Source organism: Thermobia domestica, chromosome 6 (genome assembly GCF_964235325.1).
Source record: "Thermobia domestica chromosome 6, izTheDome1.hap1.1, whole genome shotgun sequence".
NCBI classification, from domain to species: Eukaryota; Metazoa; Arthropoda; class Insecta; order Zygentoma; family Lepismatidae; genus Thermobia; species Thermobia domestica.
This window is the reverse complement of record NC_137459.1, coordinates 175,515,955-175,539,424: the sequence shown is the minus strand read 5'-3', so window position 1 is coordinate 175,539,424 and position 23,470 is coordinate 175,515,955. Positions and strand designations below refer to the sequence as shown.

The 23,470-nt window shown below is 35.6% G+C and overlaps 1 protein-coding gene across 4 annotated transcripts in view; it reads right to left on the bottom strand.

Moving 5' to 3' along the window:
• LOC145688339 (DNA-directed RNA polymerase I subunit RPA1-like) overlaps positions 1 to 23,470 on the bottom strand; it is a 475,886-nt gene that overhangs the window by 50,066 nt on the left and 402,350 nt on the right. For all 4 annotated transcript variants that reach the window (XM_081762462.1, XM_081762461.1, XM_081762464.1 and 1 more), the window contains exon 31: positions 21,200 to 21,392. In XM_081762462.1, coding sequence (XP_081618588.1) covers positions 21,200 to 21,392 — 193 coding nt within the window. The remainder of the gene's footprint in view (positions 1 to 21,199; positions 21,393 to 23,470) is intronic.

The window sequence follows — 23,470 nt, the reverse complement described above, 5'->3', positions numbered from 1 at the left end:
ACGATCACGATTGCAAGTGCTTCCAATTTAGTATTCCGCCGGAATTTCCTTAAACCCAACACCATTGGAATTCTACCGGCACATGGCTATCGATGGAGAAGTACCCAATCGATCGCTGCAATGCAATGGCTGGCCTACATTGAAAAAAGCGAAGGAAAACAAATCTTACATGCGGCCCGACAAAAAGAAGTGTTTATTGCGGGATTCCATGTTGATGGTTACTACCAAGATCCTGAGACGTTAGAGGAGCACATCTACGAGCATGCTGGCTGCTTTTATCACGGGTGTAAAGTATGTTTTACTACAGGCCGTAATCAGCCCATCTACAGCAATCCAGAAGACACCATGGAATTCCGTTATGAACGAACGCAACGCAAAAATGCAAGACTGCGTGAATTGGGGTACATTGTACATGAAATGTGGGAGTGTGAATTTAATCAGTTCTTAAAACAAAATCCTGCAATGGCGACGTATCTGAAGAATCACCCGTACATGAACCGTAGACCCTTAAATCCAAGAGATAGTTTTTTTGGAGGAAGGACCAATTGCGTGAAATTGTACCACCAAGTCGACGAAAAAGCGGGGGAAGTAATAAAATATTTCGATATTGTTTCGCTTTATCCTTACATCAATAAGTGTGCTAAATACCCTGTAGGCCATCCTAGAATTTATCTACAGGGTGATGAAAATATACCATCAATAAATAAAGTCAATGGTCTGATCAAAATGACGATATTACCAAGTCAACATCTTTATCATGGTCTCCTGCCTTACCGATGCAACAAGAAACTATTGTTTCCACTGTGTGCTGCGTGTGCCGAAGAAATGAACCCAGACCCTACAGCAACGTGTGCGCACAACGATCAGGAGCGATGCCTCACTGGAACATGGGTATCATATGAAATACAGAAGGCAATAGAATTAGGATATCAACCAGTGGAAATTTTTGAAATTTGGGATTATGACATTGAACAATATGATCCCATCACGAAAACAGGTGGCTTGTTCACGGAATATATCAATACGTTTCTGAAATCGAAAATGGAAGCTTCTGGCTGGCCCAGTTCCTGTGTGACCGAAGAAGACAAATCAAAATTTATACAAACCGTCCTGGAGCGTGAAGGTATTGCATTGGATCCGTCCAAAATTGAAAATAATCCTGCACGAAGAAGTTTATCTAAGCTTTGTGGGAACTCTCTATGGGGAAAGCTTTGCCAGCGTACAAACTTTAGCCAGACCACAATTATTGATCGGCCGGAAGAATTTTATGAAAAACTCACTTCCCCCGACATTAAACTCCATCAAATTGTACCCATCAATGATACGATGTTGTATGCGTTCTGGGAGTACAATGAACATGTGCCTGTTCAAAACCGAAACACCAATGTCGTGTTAGGCGCATTTACAACATGTCAGGCACGTCTGGAACTGTACAAGTACCTGGAAATGTTGCAGGAACGTGTTTTATATTTCGACACGGATTCTGTGATATTTACGGAGAAGCCCGGGGAGGCAACCATTGAACCTTCTACGTACTTGGGATGCTTATCGAATGAGATGGAGTCTTACGGCCAACGAGCATACATCAAGACATTTGTCAGTGGAGGACTGAAAAATTACAGCCTAGAAATATACAATCCAGATACCAACGTCACCAGTTACATATGTAAAATTAGAGGATTTACATTAAACTACAATGCAGGACAACAATTAAATTTCAATACGCTAAAAGAAATGATTACAAATCAATGCCGTGGACAAGTCACCATCACTATCCCCCATAAGATATGCAGGACTAAAGACCATACCATCGTCACACGAAAGGAAGAAAAAATGTACAGTATCCGATACACAAAACGTCGATTTAAAGAATTCAATTCCTATGATACGGTTCCGTACGGGTACGTTAAAAAACAGAAGATGGAACTGGAAAAAGAAGATGAAGAAAAACTGTAAACACCCAATAAGGCCGCCATTTCTTTTTTTCCTTTTCTTCTTTCCCTTCCTTAACCACAAAGCAGCAACACCAAGAAGAAAATGAAGTACCCACAAGAGTTCATAAATCATCAACACCACCATCAGTGGAAGAAATGCAGAATCTCGTACCCAAGGGGGAACCTTGACCATAAAGGTGCAACAGCTAGAAAAATGCAGTACCCAGAAAAAGTTCGTAAACATCCATCAGTGGATGAAATGGTGTTATCTCGTACCCGAGGAGGAAGATGAGCCTAAACAGATCCATCATTTACGAGTAAGTTTTATTTCTCTCTTATCAATATTGACTCGTTTTTATTGTTTCAGAAAAAAAAAGAAATTCATAAAGTAATCCGTCATTTCTTCTTTTTCTTTACAGGATACGTCTACAACATTCGAAGATGATGATACGTCCAACATATTCATTAAACTAGATCCTGTATTTATTATGTTAATAAACTTGTATGAGAAGAGCACATACCTTTCGTTAAAATACAACAAGTTGAAAAAAATATGTTTTATTATTTCTTGAAACCCTGAACACTTGTTTTCAAATAAATGGTAATCTTGAAAATTTAAGGTGGAAAATATATCCAAGATTTGGTTTACATGATTTTGTTCGAAAAATTAATTAAAGAATTTTTTAGTGTCCAAAATTTGGTTTTTAATTTAGTTCAAAAATTGATTTGAAAACTTTCAAATGTGGTTTACAACTTTAGTTCGAAACTTGTTTTTAAAAATTGGTTCGAAAATTTTTTGTTTAAATTTTTTTCGTTCGAAAAATTTTTGTTTAATTTTTTTAGTTTGAAATTTATTTGTAATTTTTGTTTCGAAATTTTTTTGTTCGAAAATTTTTTGTTTGAAACTTTTTTGTTTCAAAATTTTTAGTAACAAACTTTTTTTTGGTTCGAAAATTTTTAGTTTTGAAATTTTTTTTTAGTTCGAAAAATTTTTAGTTTAAAATTTCTTGTACTCTGCGGAACCGTTTCGAAAAGAATCGGAGCAGTTTAGGTAAGAAAAATCTGGCAACACTGTTTCCATTAATGAAGCGCTTACTGAGCAATAAATCGCTTAAACTCACAACAATGTGTTATAAGAAATCTACAAGCGACACCCCTCTTTCACCATTGTTACTTCCAGAGACATAGGCTACTAATTCAAGGACAGGATCTCCATCAAGGTAAGAAAGCTGGTAATCATCTTATCTGCCAAAGAGAACGATAATATTTAATGTAAACTTCAGTACAATATCATGATACCATAAAAGGGTTATTTAAGGAGGAGGTTGAACCCTCCACGGGAACTTTAAGGTACCAAAAAGGGGAACTAAATTCTAAAATCCAGGTCTAGGGTGGATCGCCGTCATAGCACTCTGAATTTCTAGCATTGGAGTGGGGTGTAAGATTATGCGACTTCTATCAACCAATCAAAATTGATGTACCAAAGCAATCATCTTACCTGTAAAAGGAAACAAATGAGTGAGGGGTATTCCCATGTAATCTGTTCACCGTGTGGCGGGTCTAAAATCATGTGACCTCTATCAACCAATCAGAATCGAGATACCAAAGTATACATCAGAAAGGACACCCTAATTTCAAAAATCCTAGGATCTAAAATCACGTGATCTCTATCATCCAATCAGAATCAAGGTACCAAAGCACTCATCTTACCCGTAAAAGGAAACGAATTAGTAATGGATTTCCCCGCAAGGGTAAAACATGACGTCATACCATGTGACCTGTTCACCGTGTAGCGGGTCTAAGATCATGTAACCTCTATCAGCCAATCAGTATCGTAGTACCAAAGTACTCATCAAAGAGGATACCCAAATTTCAAAACCCAGGGTCTAAGATCATGTGACCGCTATCAACCAATCAAATTCAAGGTACCAAACCACTCATCTTACCCATAAAAGGGAACGAATTTTAAAAAAAGTCCCAAAGCCTAAGATCACGTGACCTCTATCAGCCAATCAGCATCGTGGTACCAAACCATTCATCTTACCCGTAAAAGGGAACGAATTTCAAATATCGCAGGGTCTAAAATCACGTGACAGCTATCAACCAATCAGAATCACACATTTTACCCATAAAAGGGAACAAATTAGTGAGGGATTTCCCCGCGGGGTGACTCATGACGTCATACCACGTGACCTGAAAATTTGAATTTCCCGCGTGGGCGGGGCCTAACGTCACGTGACCTCTCTCAGCCAATCAGAATCGAGAAAATCTTTGCTGACTCAGTTCGCCATACGCGGACCCCTACTACTCCTTCAATACACCTAACCGCTCTCTTTTGCCATTTGAAACTAGAATGAGCTCTAGTAGAGTTACCCCACAATAAATTCCCATATAGTAAGTGGGGATGAAAGAAAGCGTAGTATGATGTTATCATTAGTTCATGTCCTACACTTCTCCTAAACTTCCTCAACAGATAGAGAACTCTAGTAAGTTTTATACATAGTTCTTGTGTGTGCTCCATCCAATTTCATTTTGCGTCCAAACGTATTCTTAAGAGCTTAACTTATTCGGAGCTATTTAAGTTGTATGCGAGATTGTTCAGATAGAAATAGAATATTTCTGTTTTGGAATTATTTAAAACTAGGTCATTGGATTGAAACCATAGAGAAGACATCTTTACAGCTTCCATATTTTTACGCTGCGGGACCTTTAAACTTTTATCATTTGTTATTAGAGTGGTGTCGTCAGCATAAAGGACGGATTTACACGGTAAGTAGTTTGGCAAGTCATTCATATAAATAATAAAGAGAAAAGCCCCAAAACCGAGCCTTGAGGTACACCAGTTAGAATTTTAAGTTCATTAAATCTCGTATTTTTAATTTTAACGATTTGACGACGATTGCTGCGGTATGATTTTAGCAGTCCGAGTTCGATTCGTATTATTCCATAAGACTGTAGTTTAGTTACTGAAATATCATGTGGTACCGAATCGAAGGCTTTACTTAAGAAGAGCGGCACAAGTATAGGGGCAATATTCAAATCCATTCATTGTTTCTGAGACGACGACAGCTTTGTTAGTGGAAAGTCCAGATCAAAATCCAAATTGTGCATTGTTCATTAAGAAATTTTGTTCAAAATATAAAGACAGTTGGGCTTTAATGCAATGTTCAATATTTTTTTAAAAAATGTCACTAGCTAGATCGGTCTATAATTATTAGGGTCTGTTTTGTCACCTTTCTCATATACAGGCACAATAATATTAATTTTGGTACAATCAGGAAATATTCCTTCACATAAAGTCCAGTTTACAAGGTACGTTAAAGGATGGAGAACAATGTCAATTATATGCTTCAGCATTACAGTAGATATACCATAGAAATCTTCGTAGTGGGAGTTTTTCATAATCAACACCATTTTTAATATTTTGTCCATACTAACTTGCGTTCAGTTAAATACCTCTAACACCGATTGTCTCATATTTAGCATGGCAGGGTCTTTATTACCACAGAGAGATGGCTCTGAACTTCAATGTTTCACACGAAACCGCTTGTATCATTCTTCTTGATAATTTGGGCATGAGAGGAGTCAACGATCGGCACGTTCCGAAAGAGATGAATTTTCTTTTAAAAAAATTAAAAAGCTATAGACATGGTCAACCGGTCCGGATCTGATCCTACAATCGTGAAACGTACCCTTATGGGAGACGAGACATGGGTTTACGAGTTTTATATGCAAATAAGTGAACAGGCTGCTGAATGGAGAAGTAAAAATGAGGAAAAATAAGTCAAAGTCCCTCCAAAATCAAAGTAATGGTGATTTTGTTTTCGATTACCGTGATGCTGTGCATTAGAACTCTTGCCAGAGTGAAGAACAGTGTAGTACTATTTGACCGTCACGAAAGGTTTACGTAAAAATATCCGTCGCAAAAGACCCGAACTGTGGAAGAATAATTTATGGACGATAACGTACTATCACACAAGGTAATTACTGTGACCACTGTATCTACCTGATATTGCTCTAGCTGACATTTTTGTTTCCAAAACTTAAATTACTACTCCGCGAAAGGCGTTTTGACTCAATTGAATCCATCAAACGAAATTCTCTGAAGGAGCTTGAGACTGTTCCGGAAAATGACTTAAAAATTGTTTCGATGATTTGGTTAATCATTAGCATACGCGTATTGCTTCAAATAGTTATATTTTGAAGGTAAAGGAAATACATTTCGGCTATTAATTAAATATTTTGTGTATTACTGATATATTCTGAGTACATTTTTGAAAGAAAGTATTACCAGCGGCGTTGATTCTATATTTGATCTTCAGCTCTTTCGACCACACTACAAAGCCGGATTCCCAAAACCAACTTCTAGTACTTATCAGGTTACCTCCTTTTACGGGATTCTTAACTTTATTATTACTACGTAGTGCTTACTTGAGTACTTCTTATGGAACTCCCGCGTTACATCTTCCAGTACAAGGGTACTTCATATACTTGTGGCGTGATGTCGAAGTTTCTATTTTATGTCCTTAATCAAAACAACTTGTTTACAGCTTGACTCCTTGTACTGTATATTGCCAAATACATTTAATAATTATTATTGATTTACTTCGTACGCTGTACCATATACTATCTGAAATGGCCATTATTCGGACTGGGAGAAAAGGTTCATGGAAAGTATTTGAATCTCTTTTTCACCCCCTTAGGAAATTGTAACGATGAACGTCCGTAAAGCCACCTTTTCTCATCTCCACGCTGATATGGATGAATTTTGACTTAAAACGGCATAGGGAATACCACTATCTCAGCTACCCAGAAAACTAAGGATTGAACACTAATACCGTTTTAGATTTTTATCTCACCCCAGTCAGCCTAACCCATGCTGATGGGGGATGAACTGGGACTTAAACGCCATCTGGAATACCACTATTCATCTCAGTATCCCTGAAGAGTATTAATGAGACTCTGATATCAGTCAACTTTCCCTGCTAGTCTAGTGGTTAGTACTTGCCTTTGATGTACATGGTCTTGGATTCCATTCCCCGTGGAAAAGCAAATAATAATAATAATAATAATAATAATAATAATAATAATAATAATAATAATAATAATAATTTCACAGTTATTCACTTTCATTAATGATCCGTCTCCTTTGGCCTGAATGGCATTATCGTGCGACGTTAAACTAAAAAAATAAAATCATTTTACTACATTTTACTGCTATCGGTCTTCCTGATGAAAATTACACCAGGGGTACAACATACTCTCGTCTTATATATATATATAAGATCCGGATCTGATTGGGTCCGAATCCTTTGGATCCGGATCTCCAATCTCGGATCTGGATTCAGATCTCGGATCTGGATTTGGATCTCGGATCTGGGTTCGAAATTCGGATCTGCATCCGAAATCCGGATCTTAGATCTTGATTCTTATCCAAACCCACATGCCACCTAAATTGCGATAAACTTGAATATCAAAAATTCACCGAAAGTAATTTCACGAAGTCCTGACAGTGAAGAAGAAAACAGAAAATTAAGACGGATATTGACAAGTCTATTTGTCCCCTTCATTCTACACTAAAGATCAAATGCTTGCCTTACTAAAAAATAATCTGATTTGACCCGGATGAGAATTCGAATGTCGAATCTAGGTCCACCCGGTTGCAGAACCGAGATGAAGTACACACATATTTATATTTGAAACCGGAATACAAAACTCGAATATATAAAATTCCTCAATACACCTATTTCATTGACAATTAAGAAAACAAACAGTTAAGACAAGTATTGACTAGTTTTTACGTATATTTATCTTGCTCAGTCTGTTCTAAATATCAAATGTATACCTTACAATTAGATTTAATAATTATTTAGTAAATCGCAATATGAGCACCGACAATAAACTATGAATGTTGGTGCCCCTTATCTAGATTTGAAATTTCGATTTCATACATAGAATCAAGCTGAAAGATAAATATTTGAGATCTGGACACCGAAACAAGTGCTAGTACCAAGATCGTAGCCGTTTTACCTAGGTAATGCGAGCGGAAGGCGAGCACTAATTCGGCATATACCGGTACTTTGGGGAACACGAGAAACTAAAAACTGACAGCCCCGCATTTCACATCACCATCGCCCTTCATCCTGACAAGTGGGCAATTCATTTACCCACAATGACTTTTCAGGCATTTCAGTGACATCAATACCTCAGTTTGGGTTTGGGATCATGCTTCGGTGAACCTTGACTATCACCATCAGCAGCTATTAGAGAATCAGAACTTATTTCTGTATTAGACAATGTGGGTAACTATAGCTTTTCGTCTATAGAAGACAGAGAGCGTGCCTTAGGTGCCCGTGGTCATGTGTTCAATTCCCGGAGAGGCACTCAACAATTTCGATGTTGACCCAGCATCGTGAGGACAATTGGGGAGTTATCTTAACCCTTAACGGTTCACTGCTTCCGGCACTGTTTGCAAAACAATATATCCACAGACAACTTCCCGCGAAAAATTTACCAGAGTTGTCACCAGGGGCAATAACTGCTACCATCGCGGAAAGTAAGTACACAAATAATCATAACGAACAATACCTGATACTCTTCAAACGCAATACACAAGATCAAACAAAGGTGTAGCCAAATGGTTACGAAAACTCGTTAAGGGTTAAGTAAGAGGTAGCGGACTGCAGTCTAGAAAGCCGGCATTAAGGACTTCGGGTGTCGATGCATTGATTACACATCCCCACTTTCAACGTAAGCCCTCTGATAGGAACCAAAGGATGTCGTGCCAAGAATTTAGTTTGTTTTAATTATCATAAATGGCTTCTTTATTATTAAATTTTATCCAGTATTTTCTTTTCAACTAGATTGGGAAACTCAGAGCTAGCTACTTGTTTTCTTTTTAATTCATGTTCATAGTTAGCACAACTAATCACTAAGGAAAAACAATCTTTTCAATAAAATTCGCCTCGCGTCTTTCGTAGCTCTAAGTTTAGTTATTTTTAGTTTTCTTTTTTTTTCAAGTTGAAGGGTGGTTTATCATTTTCCCCTCGCTTACCCTATTCTTTTTTCTAGTTTTACCTATGTTTCTTTGCACGGACATTGCGCCTATACGCACGTGCTTAGTGTGTTCGTTCGTACAAAAGCGGGCCATTTTCCTGCCACTATAGAAAGTAAGAGTGCACTGTATCAGAGAAATATTAATTGTCGTATGTAATTGAATATATCTGTGACGAAGTCATAATTACTCAGTTTTTGCATCGTAAATAGTTTCCTCATCCGTATTAATCTCTTCACCCCCGCTACCTGAATTCCAGTTCTAGTATTCTTTCTTAATGGGGGACTGATGTCTCATGTAGGCTTATTAACTATAACATTAGCAATAAAGAAAGTACGGTTTAATTTGCACTAATTTTAAAACATTACGTTAATTAAATAATAGTAATAATACGGAACGAGCTCAGGCTACTTGTTAGGATTCTTGCTTCGCAATTGGATAATACCGGGTTCGAATTCGGAGACCTGCCATCCTGACAAGATTTTCCAGAGGTTCCTCAGTTATACTGGGCAAATGCTAGGTTAGTATCTTGATCTAAGGCTCTGGAGACCTTCCTTTCATTCCTTTTCCAATGTTTTCACCTGTTGATTACAACAATGTAAAATGGCCTATCTGGTAGCTTATAGTAAATAAACAATAACGACGTAATATATATTCACGAAACGTGTGGGTTAATTTAACTACAGCCTTACAGTCCCAATAGATAGCTAAAGTTTTAATATCAATTTCCTGACTTTTATATACTATTTTCATATTGTTTCAGCTTTCAATTTTCTCATGTGTGTTCTCACCGAGAATTGAACCTGAGATCACATGAACAAATGCGAATATGTTAAATATTTTTGAACACTTTAATATACAAAACACAAAATGCTTCAATGATACGATACATGGATATGTTTTGGTTACGTCCTGCAATGTATGATTAAAGAAGCCAGGAGGGTGAAGAAAAAAATAACAGAAACCTCTTATATTTACTCCTTCAACAAACTCCCGACCTCAGAAGGGCAAGCCATAAGTTAGGTAATAAAGTCATACAACGAACACAACCATATCGCTCTCCTGAAATTCTCATGTGTATGTTTAAAAATCTACTGTTGTTCCACGCCAACCAGTCTATATTTTTTGTTGTATATACCTACGAAGTGAAAGATATTCATTATTACATTTTTGGTGGTTGGACTCGTGAGTCAAAAACTACTATTAATAAAGAGTTTGTTTTGTCTACTATCCCTGCGATTAGAAGGGCCTTATCTAACAGATATTTCATTTGTATATGAGAAAAGAAGAAAGTTTATTTTCTAAGAATAAAATAAATATTTTCAATGTGAAGCTAACATTAAGTTTCGAAGAGGAGCTAAACAGAAGAATTTGTTACCATTTATATCAGTTTTCAGACAGTTCACTATACTCTGAAATGGGAAGAAATCGAACTGGGAAACATTTTACTAAAGAGACTTCGACCGAAAGTGCAACATGTAAATATTGTAAGGTTAAAATAAAATAAAGAACAAAGGTAACACAAACATGTTATGGAAACATTTAAAAGCACAGCAACCTATCAGTGAATCCTAAAAAAAAAGTTTTAACGAATTTTAGATAGTCAATTTTATCATCACAATTTCAGATGTAGGTTTGGATACGAATTTCGGATCCAGATCCGAGATCCGGATCTGGGATTCGGATCCGGCAAGATCCGGATCCGGATCTCACATTCCGAACACACACACACACGATAAAAACATGGAGCTACCGGTTTCTAATACTTCCGACTTTCCTCCGAAACACTGGATATCCATTGTTGTCAAGGCTTACATCTTGCCTGCTTTGGGCCTCCTTGAAATCACGGTATATCTGAAAACTCTATTGAGAGCATATCTGAGAATTACACCTAGAAAGGAATACCATGTATACCTATTGAAAATTGATGAAATATGCATTTTTGGATTGTGTATGTGTGGCTTCCTTTACGCTGATAAGGACCACCATCCACAGTTTCTGGAATTCGAAATAGGGTCTGTCGAAATTTAGCTTTTTAGCGATTTTGAACAGCCCTAGCACTGAAACTATGCCCTTTTCGCCATAGGTCCACAGAACCCATTTTCTCTTATTTTGATGTAAGAAATCGACTCTTACACTCTGTCGGTATTGTTCATTAACACCCTATATATACAAATATATATAAAGTTTTCCGTAAGCGAGTTATAATTTTGTTCATATTTCATAAACAAACATTTAAGTAGTAATTGCAGCGAAACTTTATTCAAGAAATGGAAGCTAAAATGTTCAGTGAGGTAGCCTGGAGTCTTCATTCTATCTTGGGAAATCAATACATTTACATATTTCCATAACATTCCCTGTGTATTATACTTATGCGAAGTAAAATAAAATTAAATTCCTACTTTTATGGCTATGATTATACACTGAAAGCTAAAGGAGATGAATGACTAATGAAATTGAATGAGTATGAAAGAACTAGTGGAATGCGAATGCGAGAAACGGGAGAAACTCGAAGAAAATGAACAAGACGTTGCCCACCACAAACTACTTATGAGAAGAAGAAGCTAAAAGGATGCACTTTAGTTCACTGATCTACTTTCAAGGTTCTTAATCATTGTTTAATCACTTCTGACGGTATTAGAAACTGGCCTCAGTAAAATCTGACAACTATTTTTCTTCTCTTTGTTTCTAGCAAGTAACACAGGAAAAAAAAGTGATCTTTCTATGTCCCCCCTAATTGTTCTCTCATCTCCCGTACTGTCACTTTCCAAAATCTCTATCAGGATCAAAACACTCAGTTGTTTAACCGAAGGAGGGTCAGTCAAGATGCTAGACGACATGTAAGAAGACGGGGAAAATCCAATCTCGGGAAATGAAGATTTTTTTCTTCTCACAAGCAACTGGCACGGAAGACAGGTTATGATATTTCACGCATTCCGCAAGGCAAGTTAATTACATGAAACAAGGAAGGAGAAAGAAAAATACTCGGGGATCAGACAAGATGAGAAATGATCAAAAAGCAAGTTATATTGAAACACTTACCGTTGAAAGAAATGACATATATTATATATATATATATATATATATATATATATATATATATATATATATATAGCAAAAACAAAGAAAAACTAATAAAAGGCTCTGACTAGCAAAGATCTGCTCACAGAAGAAAACTGCAGAAGACACTTTCATAAAACAAAAATATGAGATTACTGTTTAGGGTAATAGTGTTAATTTATTTAATTCCAATCTCAATTTTTCTAACCATATGCAGTATAATCGTTTAAGTCTTGTATCTTCTCTTTTTATACGGGGACTTGGTAAAAAAAAAAAAAAAAAAAAAGAAGAAGAAGAAGAAGAACTAAATAATTCCGTACTACCAACACAACATGAAAGTTCTTTTACATCGTATCAGGACGTTTGCTGTACTGGATATTTGCAGTACGCAGTTTTTTATGTCATTTGATGCACTATTCAAAACTCTTCTTTAGACAGATGATATTTGCGGTACACAGCATGCAACCTGGTTCAAAAGCTCACGCCTAGGAGCTAGCAAGTGAGAATGGAAGTGACAACCCATTTAAGTTACAGGAAAGATACATTTCTCAAGACACCTTTTTTTTTAAAAAAAAATACCTCTTCTTTTCAGTTTAATGCTCGATGATTATGCACCGAGGCTATTGGAAACAGAGATGATGATAATTAATGAAATGGTAGAATGATGAAAACACGAGAACAGTGAAAGAACCCACGCATGTGGTGCTTGTTTCCACGAAGTCCACCTGGCACGAGATAGATCGAACAAAGAACCCAGTTGAGCACTCTATCAATGAGCCACAGCGGCCTCATAGACGTTTTTTTTAAAAGGTAATTAGAGGATAGGGAAATTGGTATTATTGAATTTCGATTTCATCAATGTTACTGTTGAACACGAGTTCACAAGTCTGGAAAAAAAATGTTAGTTTACCAAGATCATGCCGTTCAACGGATCCTAACTCACTGTTAAATTTAAGTTCTTTATAAGTTTCTCCAGAATTCTTTCTACTCCCAAAATAATGTCAGTTTATTGAATGGTGAAATCAAAATTTGCTATTTCCGAAAAAAAAAATGTTATAATGATTTTTTTACTGCATACACATTTCCCTAGGAAAGTAAAGAATTTTTACTCTTGTAAACTTTACTTAAGTTCTTTCTGGACAATTGTCTCAAGAACGATTCAGGTGATTTTGATTATGTTTTATAAATAAATATTAACAGCTCTGTAATACGGCGTAAGTCATTTCTCCCGAAAATATTTATAAGGAGTAATTTACCGTTGAGGCTGATTTTTTTTGACTAGTTTCTCAAAAAACATACTTGCCAATTTTATTCATATTTCATAAATAAGCATTTTATAAATACAATTGCAATGGCGCGGGTTTTTTTCTTCATTTAAAGATCCATAAAGGCTAGTTTACTCTTCCGTGTTTTCCGGACCGTTTTCTTGAATATGTTGTATGCCCGGACCTTATATATATATATATATATATATATATATATATATATATATATATATATATATATATATATATATATATATATAGATAGATAGATAGATACCATAAATATTTCATAAATACTTCATTAATTACGGAATAATGTGATGTAAACCATTTCCTCCGAAAAAATCTGAAAGAGGTAGTCCAAGAAGATCCATAATCAAAAAATGTCAACAAGGTGTAGTTTACTCTTGGGTGTGAAAAGTTTTCAGGCGTTATTGTCAAAATCTTTTAAGGCGATTTTATTCTTGCAAATATTTAATAAATATATCAAAGGGCGGCTCGGGAGGGAACTCATACCGGTAAAAATTAAAGACTTTTCTCGCTTAAAACTATAAGAAAACACTCTTAATGTACTAGCTGTTATATACAACAATCAATACATTAGATAACCTTTATTACCTTAGTTTCAACTGATAAAACTAATTCTTACCAGTGTGACTTCCCTCACTAGTCACGTTTGAAGTATACAGGGTGTTAATGAACTATACCGACAAACTGTAAGAGGTGATTCCTTACAACAAAATAAGAGAAAAAGTTCCGATGGATCAGTGAGAAAATGTGTATAGTTTCAGACCTAGGGCTGTCTAAAATCGTGAAAAAGCCAAATTTCAAGAGGGCAGGCTTTCCAATGCTAATGGATAAAAAAAAAGGAAATCACGACGAAAAAATATAGAAGGTTTCGTGAAGCTGTGAAAAAGGAAGATTTCAATTATTATCTGAAACATTTTGAAGGAACATTTGTGCATTTGTAACATTTTGAAAGAACAAGGAACAAAGGAACTCATATAACAGTATGTCTACCTATTGGAAGAAACATTTCAATTGTCCAATAGGTAGAAATAAAAAGAAAAAACAAATCACATGGAAATTACACCAATTGTTATATGAACATACATTCTACTAAATGGATAATTATTTCGTTGCAAAATTTTATACGAGTTTCTTGGTGTTTTCGTACGTAGCTCTCAGTAATAAGCAACGACCGTAAGAAAAGTGTAAAAAGGATCTGAATCAGAAAATCAGTGCTTTTAAATATACGTCTCCAAGATGTGACTAATTTAATCACTTGCAAGATCCTATCATATCTATGTTAATTCCATTCTTTTTTTTTAAAAAAAATAATATGCATAAGTTGTAAAAATCAATACAAAATTCATTTTAAAAATCACAAAACACATGATACAAAGAGTTGGTTTGTAAGTATCTAAATATCAATTACATAGAGAACTTAGTGCATCTACGGAAATATATAAAACACTAAATGTACCAGTGTAGCTTTCATTTTCTTCAGTGCCTGAATATACTTATTTGCCATCTTCCGTTTCTCTCTGTTCTGCTCATTTGAATTTTCTGTACTTCATTCATCTTCAAGGATGCGATCTGGATCACTGCCTGCACAACACTGACGTCAGCCATGTCCTTTTTTGATAGCGCAGAAGATACTCTTGTCTGAGCAACTTTCATCAGTCTAGTAGCTACTTCCATTTCATTCTGTACTGTTTCGTCCATTTCATTCAATTCCTTCAGAGATGATTCACTCTTTGAAACTTCCTTTGATACAGCTTCTTGCTTCACATTTCTTAACGTACTTTCTTCCCTGAAAATCTTTGCCACTGCGGCCTCTTTGGATCTGCACTCTTTTAAGTAAGTTAATCTGTTACTTTCTCCAGGCGTTCTGCACAGCATGTATTGATGTTATGTTATTTTCACAAGTGGAAGTAGAAATGCCACAAAAATACAGGAAGATTCGTTAAAATATAGGAAATATAGGAGTTTATAGGAAGACGCGCAAATATATACGAAAAATAGGAAATATAGGAACATTAAAAATCCTGAGAGACACTATTTCGAATTCGAGAAACTGTGGATGGTGGTCCTTCATCAGCATAAAGGAAGTCACGTATGCGCAATCCGAAAATGTGTATTTCATTAATGTTCAATGGGTGTACAGAGTATTACGTGCAGGGTGAAATTCCCAGATATGCCATCAACCGAATTTTGAGATATGCTCTGACTTTATGATTGGTCCAAAGTAGGCAAACGATAAGCCTTGATAGCAGTGAACACGGACTCCTTTGGCGTGATGTCGGAAGTGTTAAGGATCGTCAACAGCACGGTCTCTCGTACTTGGGAAAACACATGATGCGATCTTTTCTTTCACGCTTATAAGTGAAGAAAACGTGAAATATACTGTGACGAAATACATACCATCACACGTTATTCCAAACACAAAGGAACATGAAGCTGCAGGTTCCGAATACTTCCGCCTTCCCTCCGAAGCATTGTATGTTCATGGTTGTCAAGGTTTAACTCCTGCCTACTTACCCTCTCTAAAATCAGGGTATATCTGAAAACTCTATTGAAAACATATCTGAGAATTACACCCTGTAGGGAATAACCTGTAAACCTACTGAAAATTGACGACATATGCACTTTTGGATAGTGTATGTGTGGCTTCCTTTAGGCTGATAAGAATCACCATCCACAGTTTCTAGAATTCGAAATAGAGCCTCTTGAAATTTGGCTTTTTCGCGATTTTGGACAGCCCTAGCTCTGAAACTATGCACTTTGCGCCATAGGTCCATATGAACTTTTTCTCTCATTTTGATGTGAGGAATCAGCTCTTACAGTTTGTCGGTATAGTTCATTAACACCCTGTATATTTCGTTAACAACTCTATAATGTGGTATAAGCAGTGTCTCCTGAGAAAGTCCACAAGGTATAGGTCTGCTCATCGGGGTGGGTTTCACTCAGATGGTATTCTCAACTGCTAAACTGATTTTGTTCATATGTCATAAACAAATGTTAACAACTCTATAATACTGTCTTGGAGCTATTTCTTCTGGAAAATCCTGAATAGTCGTCTTTTGTTGAGTAGACTATTTTTAAACGGATTTATCACAAACTGTTCAGACTAATGTGGCGTAAGAAGCTTCTTCTAAAGATATCCACAAGGGCTAAGTTTTCCTCAGGGTTTCTCAAAAAGTGATCTGTTCATATTTCACAAACAAGCCTATAATGTGTCGTATTATTATTATTTTTCCTGAAACTATCCACAAGAGTTAGTTTATTCTTGGGGAGAGCTGACAGAATTTTCTTAAAAGATCACTCATTTTGATTATGTTTTATAAATAAACATAACAACGTACAACATGGCATATGCTCTTAGGAACAAAAATCAGCAAGAAATAGTTGTCTTGCGGGTAAGTTTTCTTCCTAGTTTTACAAAGACGCCTATCATAATTTTCTTCATAATCCATAAATAAAGTTTTAGAGGATGATGATTTAATCTTAACAAATTGAAGCGAGAAAGTTCAAGGTGATGATCCTTACCTTTTTTTATTTATTTTTAAATATGCATTTAATATATTTCCGAGATGATGATATTTAATAGTTTTAAATAGTAAAGAGTATTAGATTTACTTAATCTAATGTTTCTCCATTTTACAACCACCAAATTAATAAGAGCCCCATACTTAGTTTGGTCACGTTAAAAAAAGTTTAATTATGTTTCGTGCGAAAGAAACTCTGGTAAAAGAAGAACTTAAAAAGCTTATAGAGAAAATTAAGAGTTTCCTTGCGCTACTAAAACACTGAAATTCTTAGAGCATATCTCAATAAATATAATTTCATTATAGGAATCCTCACAAGAATCCAATGAAGAGCCATTATAGGAATAATAATGAAATGTTTATTTATGATACATGAACAAAATCGTTTGTATCGTTTTTCAGAAAATAGTCATTTTTCAGAATATATACATATAGATAGATAGTCTTCCCCATATGTATTCCCAAGAGTAACTGTTGTGATTTGTTTTTTCATAAAGAATAACTTACACAACATTATAAAGTTATTAATAAAATTTTTATTTGTGAAGTATGAACAAAATCGCCTGAATCGGTTTTGAGAAAATCGAACTTATCCACCAAGAATAAACTACTCCTCGCAGATTTTTTAAAGGACAAATGAGTTGTGAAATATCGTCGTGTTATTAAAGAAATATATGTGAAATGTGAATAAAGTAGCATGAACCGAAAAAAAAAAAAATACCACGAATAAACACCTTTTCGATTTCTCCCCGAGAAATGACAATCACAGTATGGTGTGTTGTTAAAAAATCATTTATAAAATATAAACAAAATCATTAGAACCACTTTTGAGAAAATAGCGATTTTATATATATATATATATATATATCTGGTCTCTAAGCAAGTGTACACAAGGATGAATGGACGACAAACAGACGGACAAATGATTTTTCCAGTATCTATGGACTATGACACATGTAAATCTGTTGAAAATTCAAATTCAATATTTTTCACGATCACCCTTCTTTCTCCTCGAAAGTATAAAAAAAAAGTTTTTAAAAAAGTAAAAACCTTGCCATGACAATTTGGAAGATTCTTCACAATTTTCAATGTTTTGTCCTAGACCACACGTGCTAGGTTGTTCGCAAGTGGTGGCAGGTACATGTATAAGAATAGAACTTCACCATTTCTTCAAAAAGAAACACATATTATCAAGGACAATTTTCAACTTAACACAACATTTAATGCTAAATTATATTTACACATTACATAACTGCAAAAGGAACTTACTCCTTTAGTTAACGTTCCTTTAAAAACGAACGAAATTCATACTTCGTTCTATCACAAAGGAAAGAAACATTCAATGGCATAGTTTATTCTAAACGAAAGAGTTTCAGTGAACGAGTTGCTTCTAAACACTAGTTACAATTAATCCTTTCTTTCTCCTCCTAAGTTAATAAAACTTTCCAATGAGCCAATTCCGTGCTCTGCTCTCGAAGGTTATAAAATTTGCCTTCAGTCAGGTAAAAAATATCAAAATTTGTTACATATCCACATACACAGGTAAGATAAATTGTACTTATAACCTTTTAGAATGTCACGAATATGAACGAAACTACCTTCTCAAAAAGAGAGTTCAAACTTTCTTCTTTTTCTTCTAATTTATTTTAAACGAACAAATGCTCTTCAAACAGATGTGGGCAACCTGCAGTACAAAAGCAATTTCACGCTGAGAAACAATCTGACAACCAGAACAAATATCGTAAGTAGGAATTTCGCTCTAATTCAAAGAGCTAGAATATAAGCTAACAAGTTGTTCTAGCACATAAAACATTTTGTGATTCACTCAGTGAGAATTGAAACGAAACAAAAAAAAAAAAAAAGTTAGAATATTTTTATTGGCCCGAAACGAAGTCAACAACGAATGGTTACTACACACAACCACTGTGGCGTTTTCGTAATTGACCAAAATCTTCTGGGACTTGTGCTGTGGTCCTGAAATCCAGCTTTATTACAGCTGAAGTAGTGTGGTACGGAAGATATATTGTATTCTTTGTGAGGTGATACTGCATGATGGTATGGTCATCCAGATTGTATCAGCCACCTTCCGCTTCACCATATCGAATCTGGCTATGTCATCTAAGCATTTACAAGATCTAGACCTTCTCAAAGCGATAACGATTGTTGATTACTATAATATCTTTTCCCGTTTCCGTTTACGCATACATTTATACAGTACATATTTTCACGTTTTCTCGAACCTGGTTAACATGCCGCTATAACTGAAAAAGGAAAAAAGAAGGAAACAAACTTCTATCTATCCAGATTATTTATCCGACCTTGCATCTAGTGACTAACATTTATTCCAGTCGATGACATACTTTCTCTGTAGCATAACCTTCAGGAATCTCAACGAGGGAAGACCGGGCTTCCTGAGTTCTTTGCCTCTACGCTCGTTATGTGGTACCGTTCAGGAATGGAAAATTTGGCTGAGAGATGGCTTAACCCTTTGACTACCAATTTTTTAAATGTGAATACTCTTTTATATGTACATGTACGACTCCTTTAATGTAGGATGTTCCTGATATCTGTACACAATTTTGGAAACTAAACACAGTCTCCTAGTCACATCTGAACCGATGGGAGAACAACATTTTTTTTTAGAATTTTCTAAAAACAAATCTCAACTATGTTTGAATTATTCGCATGGGACACATGCGTCCCATGTTATAAAACATAACGTATTGTATTTTGAGGATTAAATGTTTCTCTCTTGTTTCAATCTAAATGTTTTAATGTATGTTTACCAAGAGGTGGAAAATTTGTAATTGTGCATTCACGTTCGTTAGTAATCCACAGTATTTAATTCTACATATAAAATTTCATTTGCAGTCGCTAACAAACAACGAACTGGTAACCTCTGTCCACGCTGGTTTATGTAAAGAAACTTCCTTAGCTCAATATATGAGCTGTTCACAATGCGTTTTCGGAAGTTGGCGCGAGATTTTAGCGTGACAACCATTAATCAAAAGTAAAATTTCTGTGTGGAAAATACTTCTACATTCTGAAAATAATAATAATTATTATTTTTATTATTTTAAAAAATAATCAATTTATACTCAACCTCACTGTAAATAGTAAAATTTATTTTACAAAAATACTTTTACGAAATATTCATCATAATGAGCGGTACTATATAAGCACTATTTATTTATCCGTGAACAGCCAAATATGTTCTCAGTCTCGTCTATAAATGACATTGATAGCAAGAAAATTTAGTCTACGAATGCAACATCTATCACGAATATACAATATGAATTTCATATGATCATATGCATAGTCTTACCACGAATATGGTAACAAGTTTTGACGGTCTGTACATCTGTTCATAGAAGTCATAGCAATTCTGAGGAATTATGTGAGACGTGTGTCGTTGCTAGTTCAGGAAGCAGGGATTTTAAGTAAGTTTCACGAATATAGAATGGATCATAAACATTGTGTAGCTGTGAAAGGGCTCCATAAGACAGAAAAGTCAGCAGGTAAGATTTATAAATGCTTCCGACTCTCAATATTTCCAAGAGGTTCCTATATCGAACTATCCAGTGATTCACTCTAATTGGAATTGTGAAAGACCACCCCATACATGAAAGACCGTCCATCATATGGACCCCAGAATTTGTTAAAGCAGTGGCTCTTCGTGTACTCAAAATCCAGTCAGTGATGGATCGTGAACTAGAAATATCCAGAATATCTACGTCTCGCATGTTAGTGACCTGAGACATTGTGTTTATAAACGATGGTAAGGGCACCTCCATACAAATGCTGTTTACATCTACTACGTTGTAACATGAAGTTCATATTAAAGAGCAAAGAAAATACAGCTCTACCATTGTCAGACCGACCAGATAATTTGAACACTCCAAACCAGTCCTTCAGTCAGAAAAATATTGTCACTTTCATAGCGTTAAGTTTGTGTGTAGCTCAGAGTTACATTCCCAATGGAGGACGAAAGTTGTATCAGCAATGATCAAGCAATTTGTGGAGATACATGAACTAAGAGATAGCACCTCCGGTTTAGAAAGCTAGAGGTATAGGCGTTGAGAGAAGACGTGCTGACCGCGCCCAGGTAACTGTGTGCTGCCCGGCTGCCTTAATTCTTCCTAGGCTGAAGTGATGAAGATTATTAGTTCTTTCAAACACAGTTTTCATACTCTTAAGCACATTCACTCGTATCAGCTTGTAGCACTGAAGGACATTTTATATCCGTAGGAGTTGTGACTGATTGTAATGGGAATGGGATTTTTGGGACATCTGGTATATTAAATAAACTATTAATAGTACAAAGACTATACTCACCTTCTTGAACAGCTTCCTTCAAATAAAGGAGTGAAGCTTCAAAACTCATCTGTTGAAATGGAGACACACAGGAGCTTAAACCAATACGGTTACACGGCAAGAAAGTACCACTGTATGTCATGTAATCAGCTACAAGAAGCAAATGACGAGGATCTACTATAATTCCGTATACTTTGAACACTTCTTGTATCTCCTGTAAAAGAAAAAAAAGTGAATTAACTTATATTGCTTTGTTCAATGCAAAATAACTTAATATCAAAAATTATTTATTTCCTACACACAAATCTAGTTTCTTACAATGGTCAACAGTTTGATCTCTTTACGACATGATACAAAAAAGGAAAAGAAACTGCAATGTTATTGAAGACATTCTCAAATATATCCGTAAATATTATTAACGGCATTTTTATGTAACAGAACTTTTCAATACTGAATATATGGTAGTCAACATAATACATAAGTCCGTGACGCTAGATACATAAGGGATGAGCACGAGATTAAACATGTCTCGAGTCCCGTTTTGTATCAAAAACAAGACAATATTTGAGACGAGTGTGCTTTACAGAATTCAAGATGTGACAAGAAATATATTTGTCTTGACTCGAAGTTTCAAGACAATATGAGACAGCATGTAAACCGAGTAAAACTGAACATTATCCTATTATTACTGTCTCGTGTTAGTGAATAGTATGAGAGGCGGTGTAATGTGGATTCATTTATGCAACTGACCGGACGTTAGTGGCACATGATAACCGATATCTCTGATTTTTCAGAGGGTAAAATGTTGGTGCGCGCCTAATTATATCAAAGTGTATCCAACATTGTCATTGTCTTAGGTGTATCGAGAGCAACAGTGTAAAAAGTGATGACGCAGATAGGATTTCAAATCTCTGATTTATAGCCTTCTGGAATACGGCAACCCATGCAATTGTGATATGTAGTTTATCAACTGTAGCTGGAGGAAATTCCTGATGCCCAACCATAAACATGTTTAATCACTAACGAAGAAGGTCCATAAACCGTGAGAGTTGAATTTTGATTAAAATTTGTGACAAGATTCAGTTCAAGTTGCTAAGTAACGTAGTAATAGTCACTCGATTCGCAAATGCTTCGTTGAGCTGCTACACCGACGCCATCTTGAAATCCAGTAGGCAATGTCCAAGGATACCCTTTTGGCACAAAAATGAAAAAGCTTTTGATAGATCTGACTTCAGTATTGTAAACCAAGGTAGAGCATCTATATGTGGGAGTACTTCCAGTACATGATCGCCATCTTGAAATGCGCCATATTGAATCCCAGCCAAATATGATAAATGGGAAGTTGGTCATGTCGGGTATCAAATAGCACTGGAATTTACTCCTGAATCCGTTTCCGTAACCAAAGTTTACATATCTGTTTTCACTTCAGAGTTAAGAGCTCTCTCGCTCACTGGAACATATAAAAACTAAGCAAGTAAAATTTGTGTTATGAAATGCGGTCGTGCGAGCACTTGTAGAATTTTAACTAATGCAGTAGTAGTTACTTGATCTACAATAGCCACTATACAAATCAGATCTTGAGACTAGTGAGAAAAATCGTTAATTAAATTGAAATGCCTGTAGTAAAAAATGGAATAGCAGCATGCTACAAGCTATACATATTTCAAAGTGCGATGGAATAGATTGCTGGTCGATGAAACACATGCCTAATAGTACTGACGAGCAGAGAATACCAAAGGGATTGTTCGGATATATATTAGAAAAATGATATAAACCGAGGCATATTAGTTGAACGACCAAAATGGTTCGGATTCCACTATAATCAGTAGATCCACGTCTCCTTGAGCGTAGCAGGCATAACTGTGGGACGTTAAACTGAATCGAACCAAAAATCTATTTTAGGCAATTTTACGTGGTCCATTTTAGTGTGTTACGTTTGCTTCTCCAATCTTGAAACCTTACGCAAAGACCATCATTGTTGCAGAATAATGCATTCTTTTCCCATACTCATACTTGACAACCTATAATTTACCATGTATATTACGAAGTTAAAATATTTTAATGTATTTATTGCCAGTTTGCCTAAATACAATCGATTTATTGCTGCCGCATTGAACAATGAAGGGGTTTTAAATTATCAGTTCACAGCCTATTCTTAGAAGAAGATACACCTGGAATTTAGAATTCGCTTTTCTTGTGTCTGTTCTGCTATTAGTGATAAGAGAATGCATACACACCTGCTAAGAATAGGTGGCAATAAAGATTATTACAAGATTCAATACCAAGTTGCAA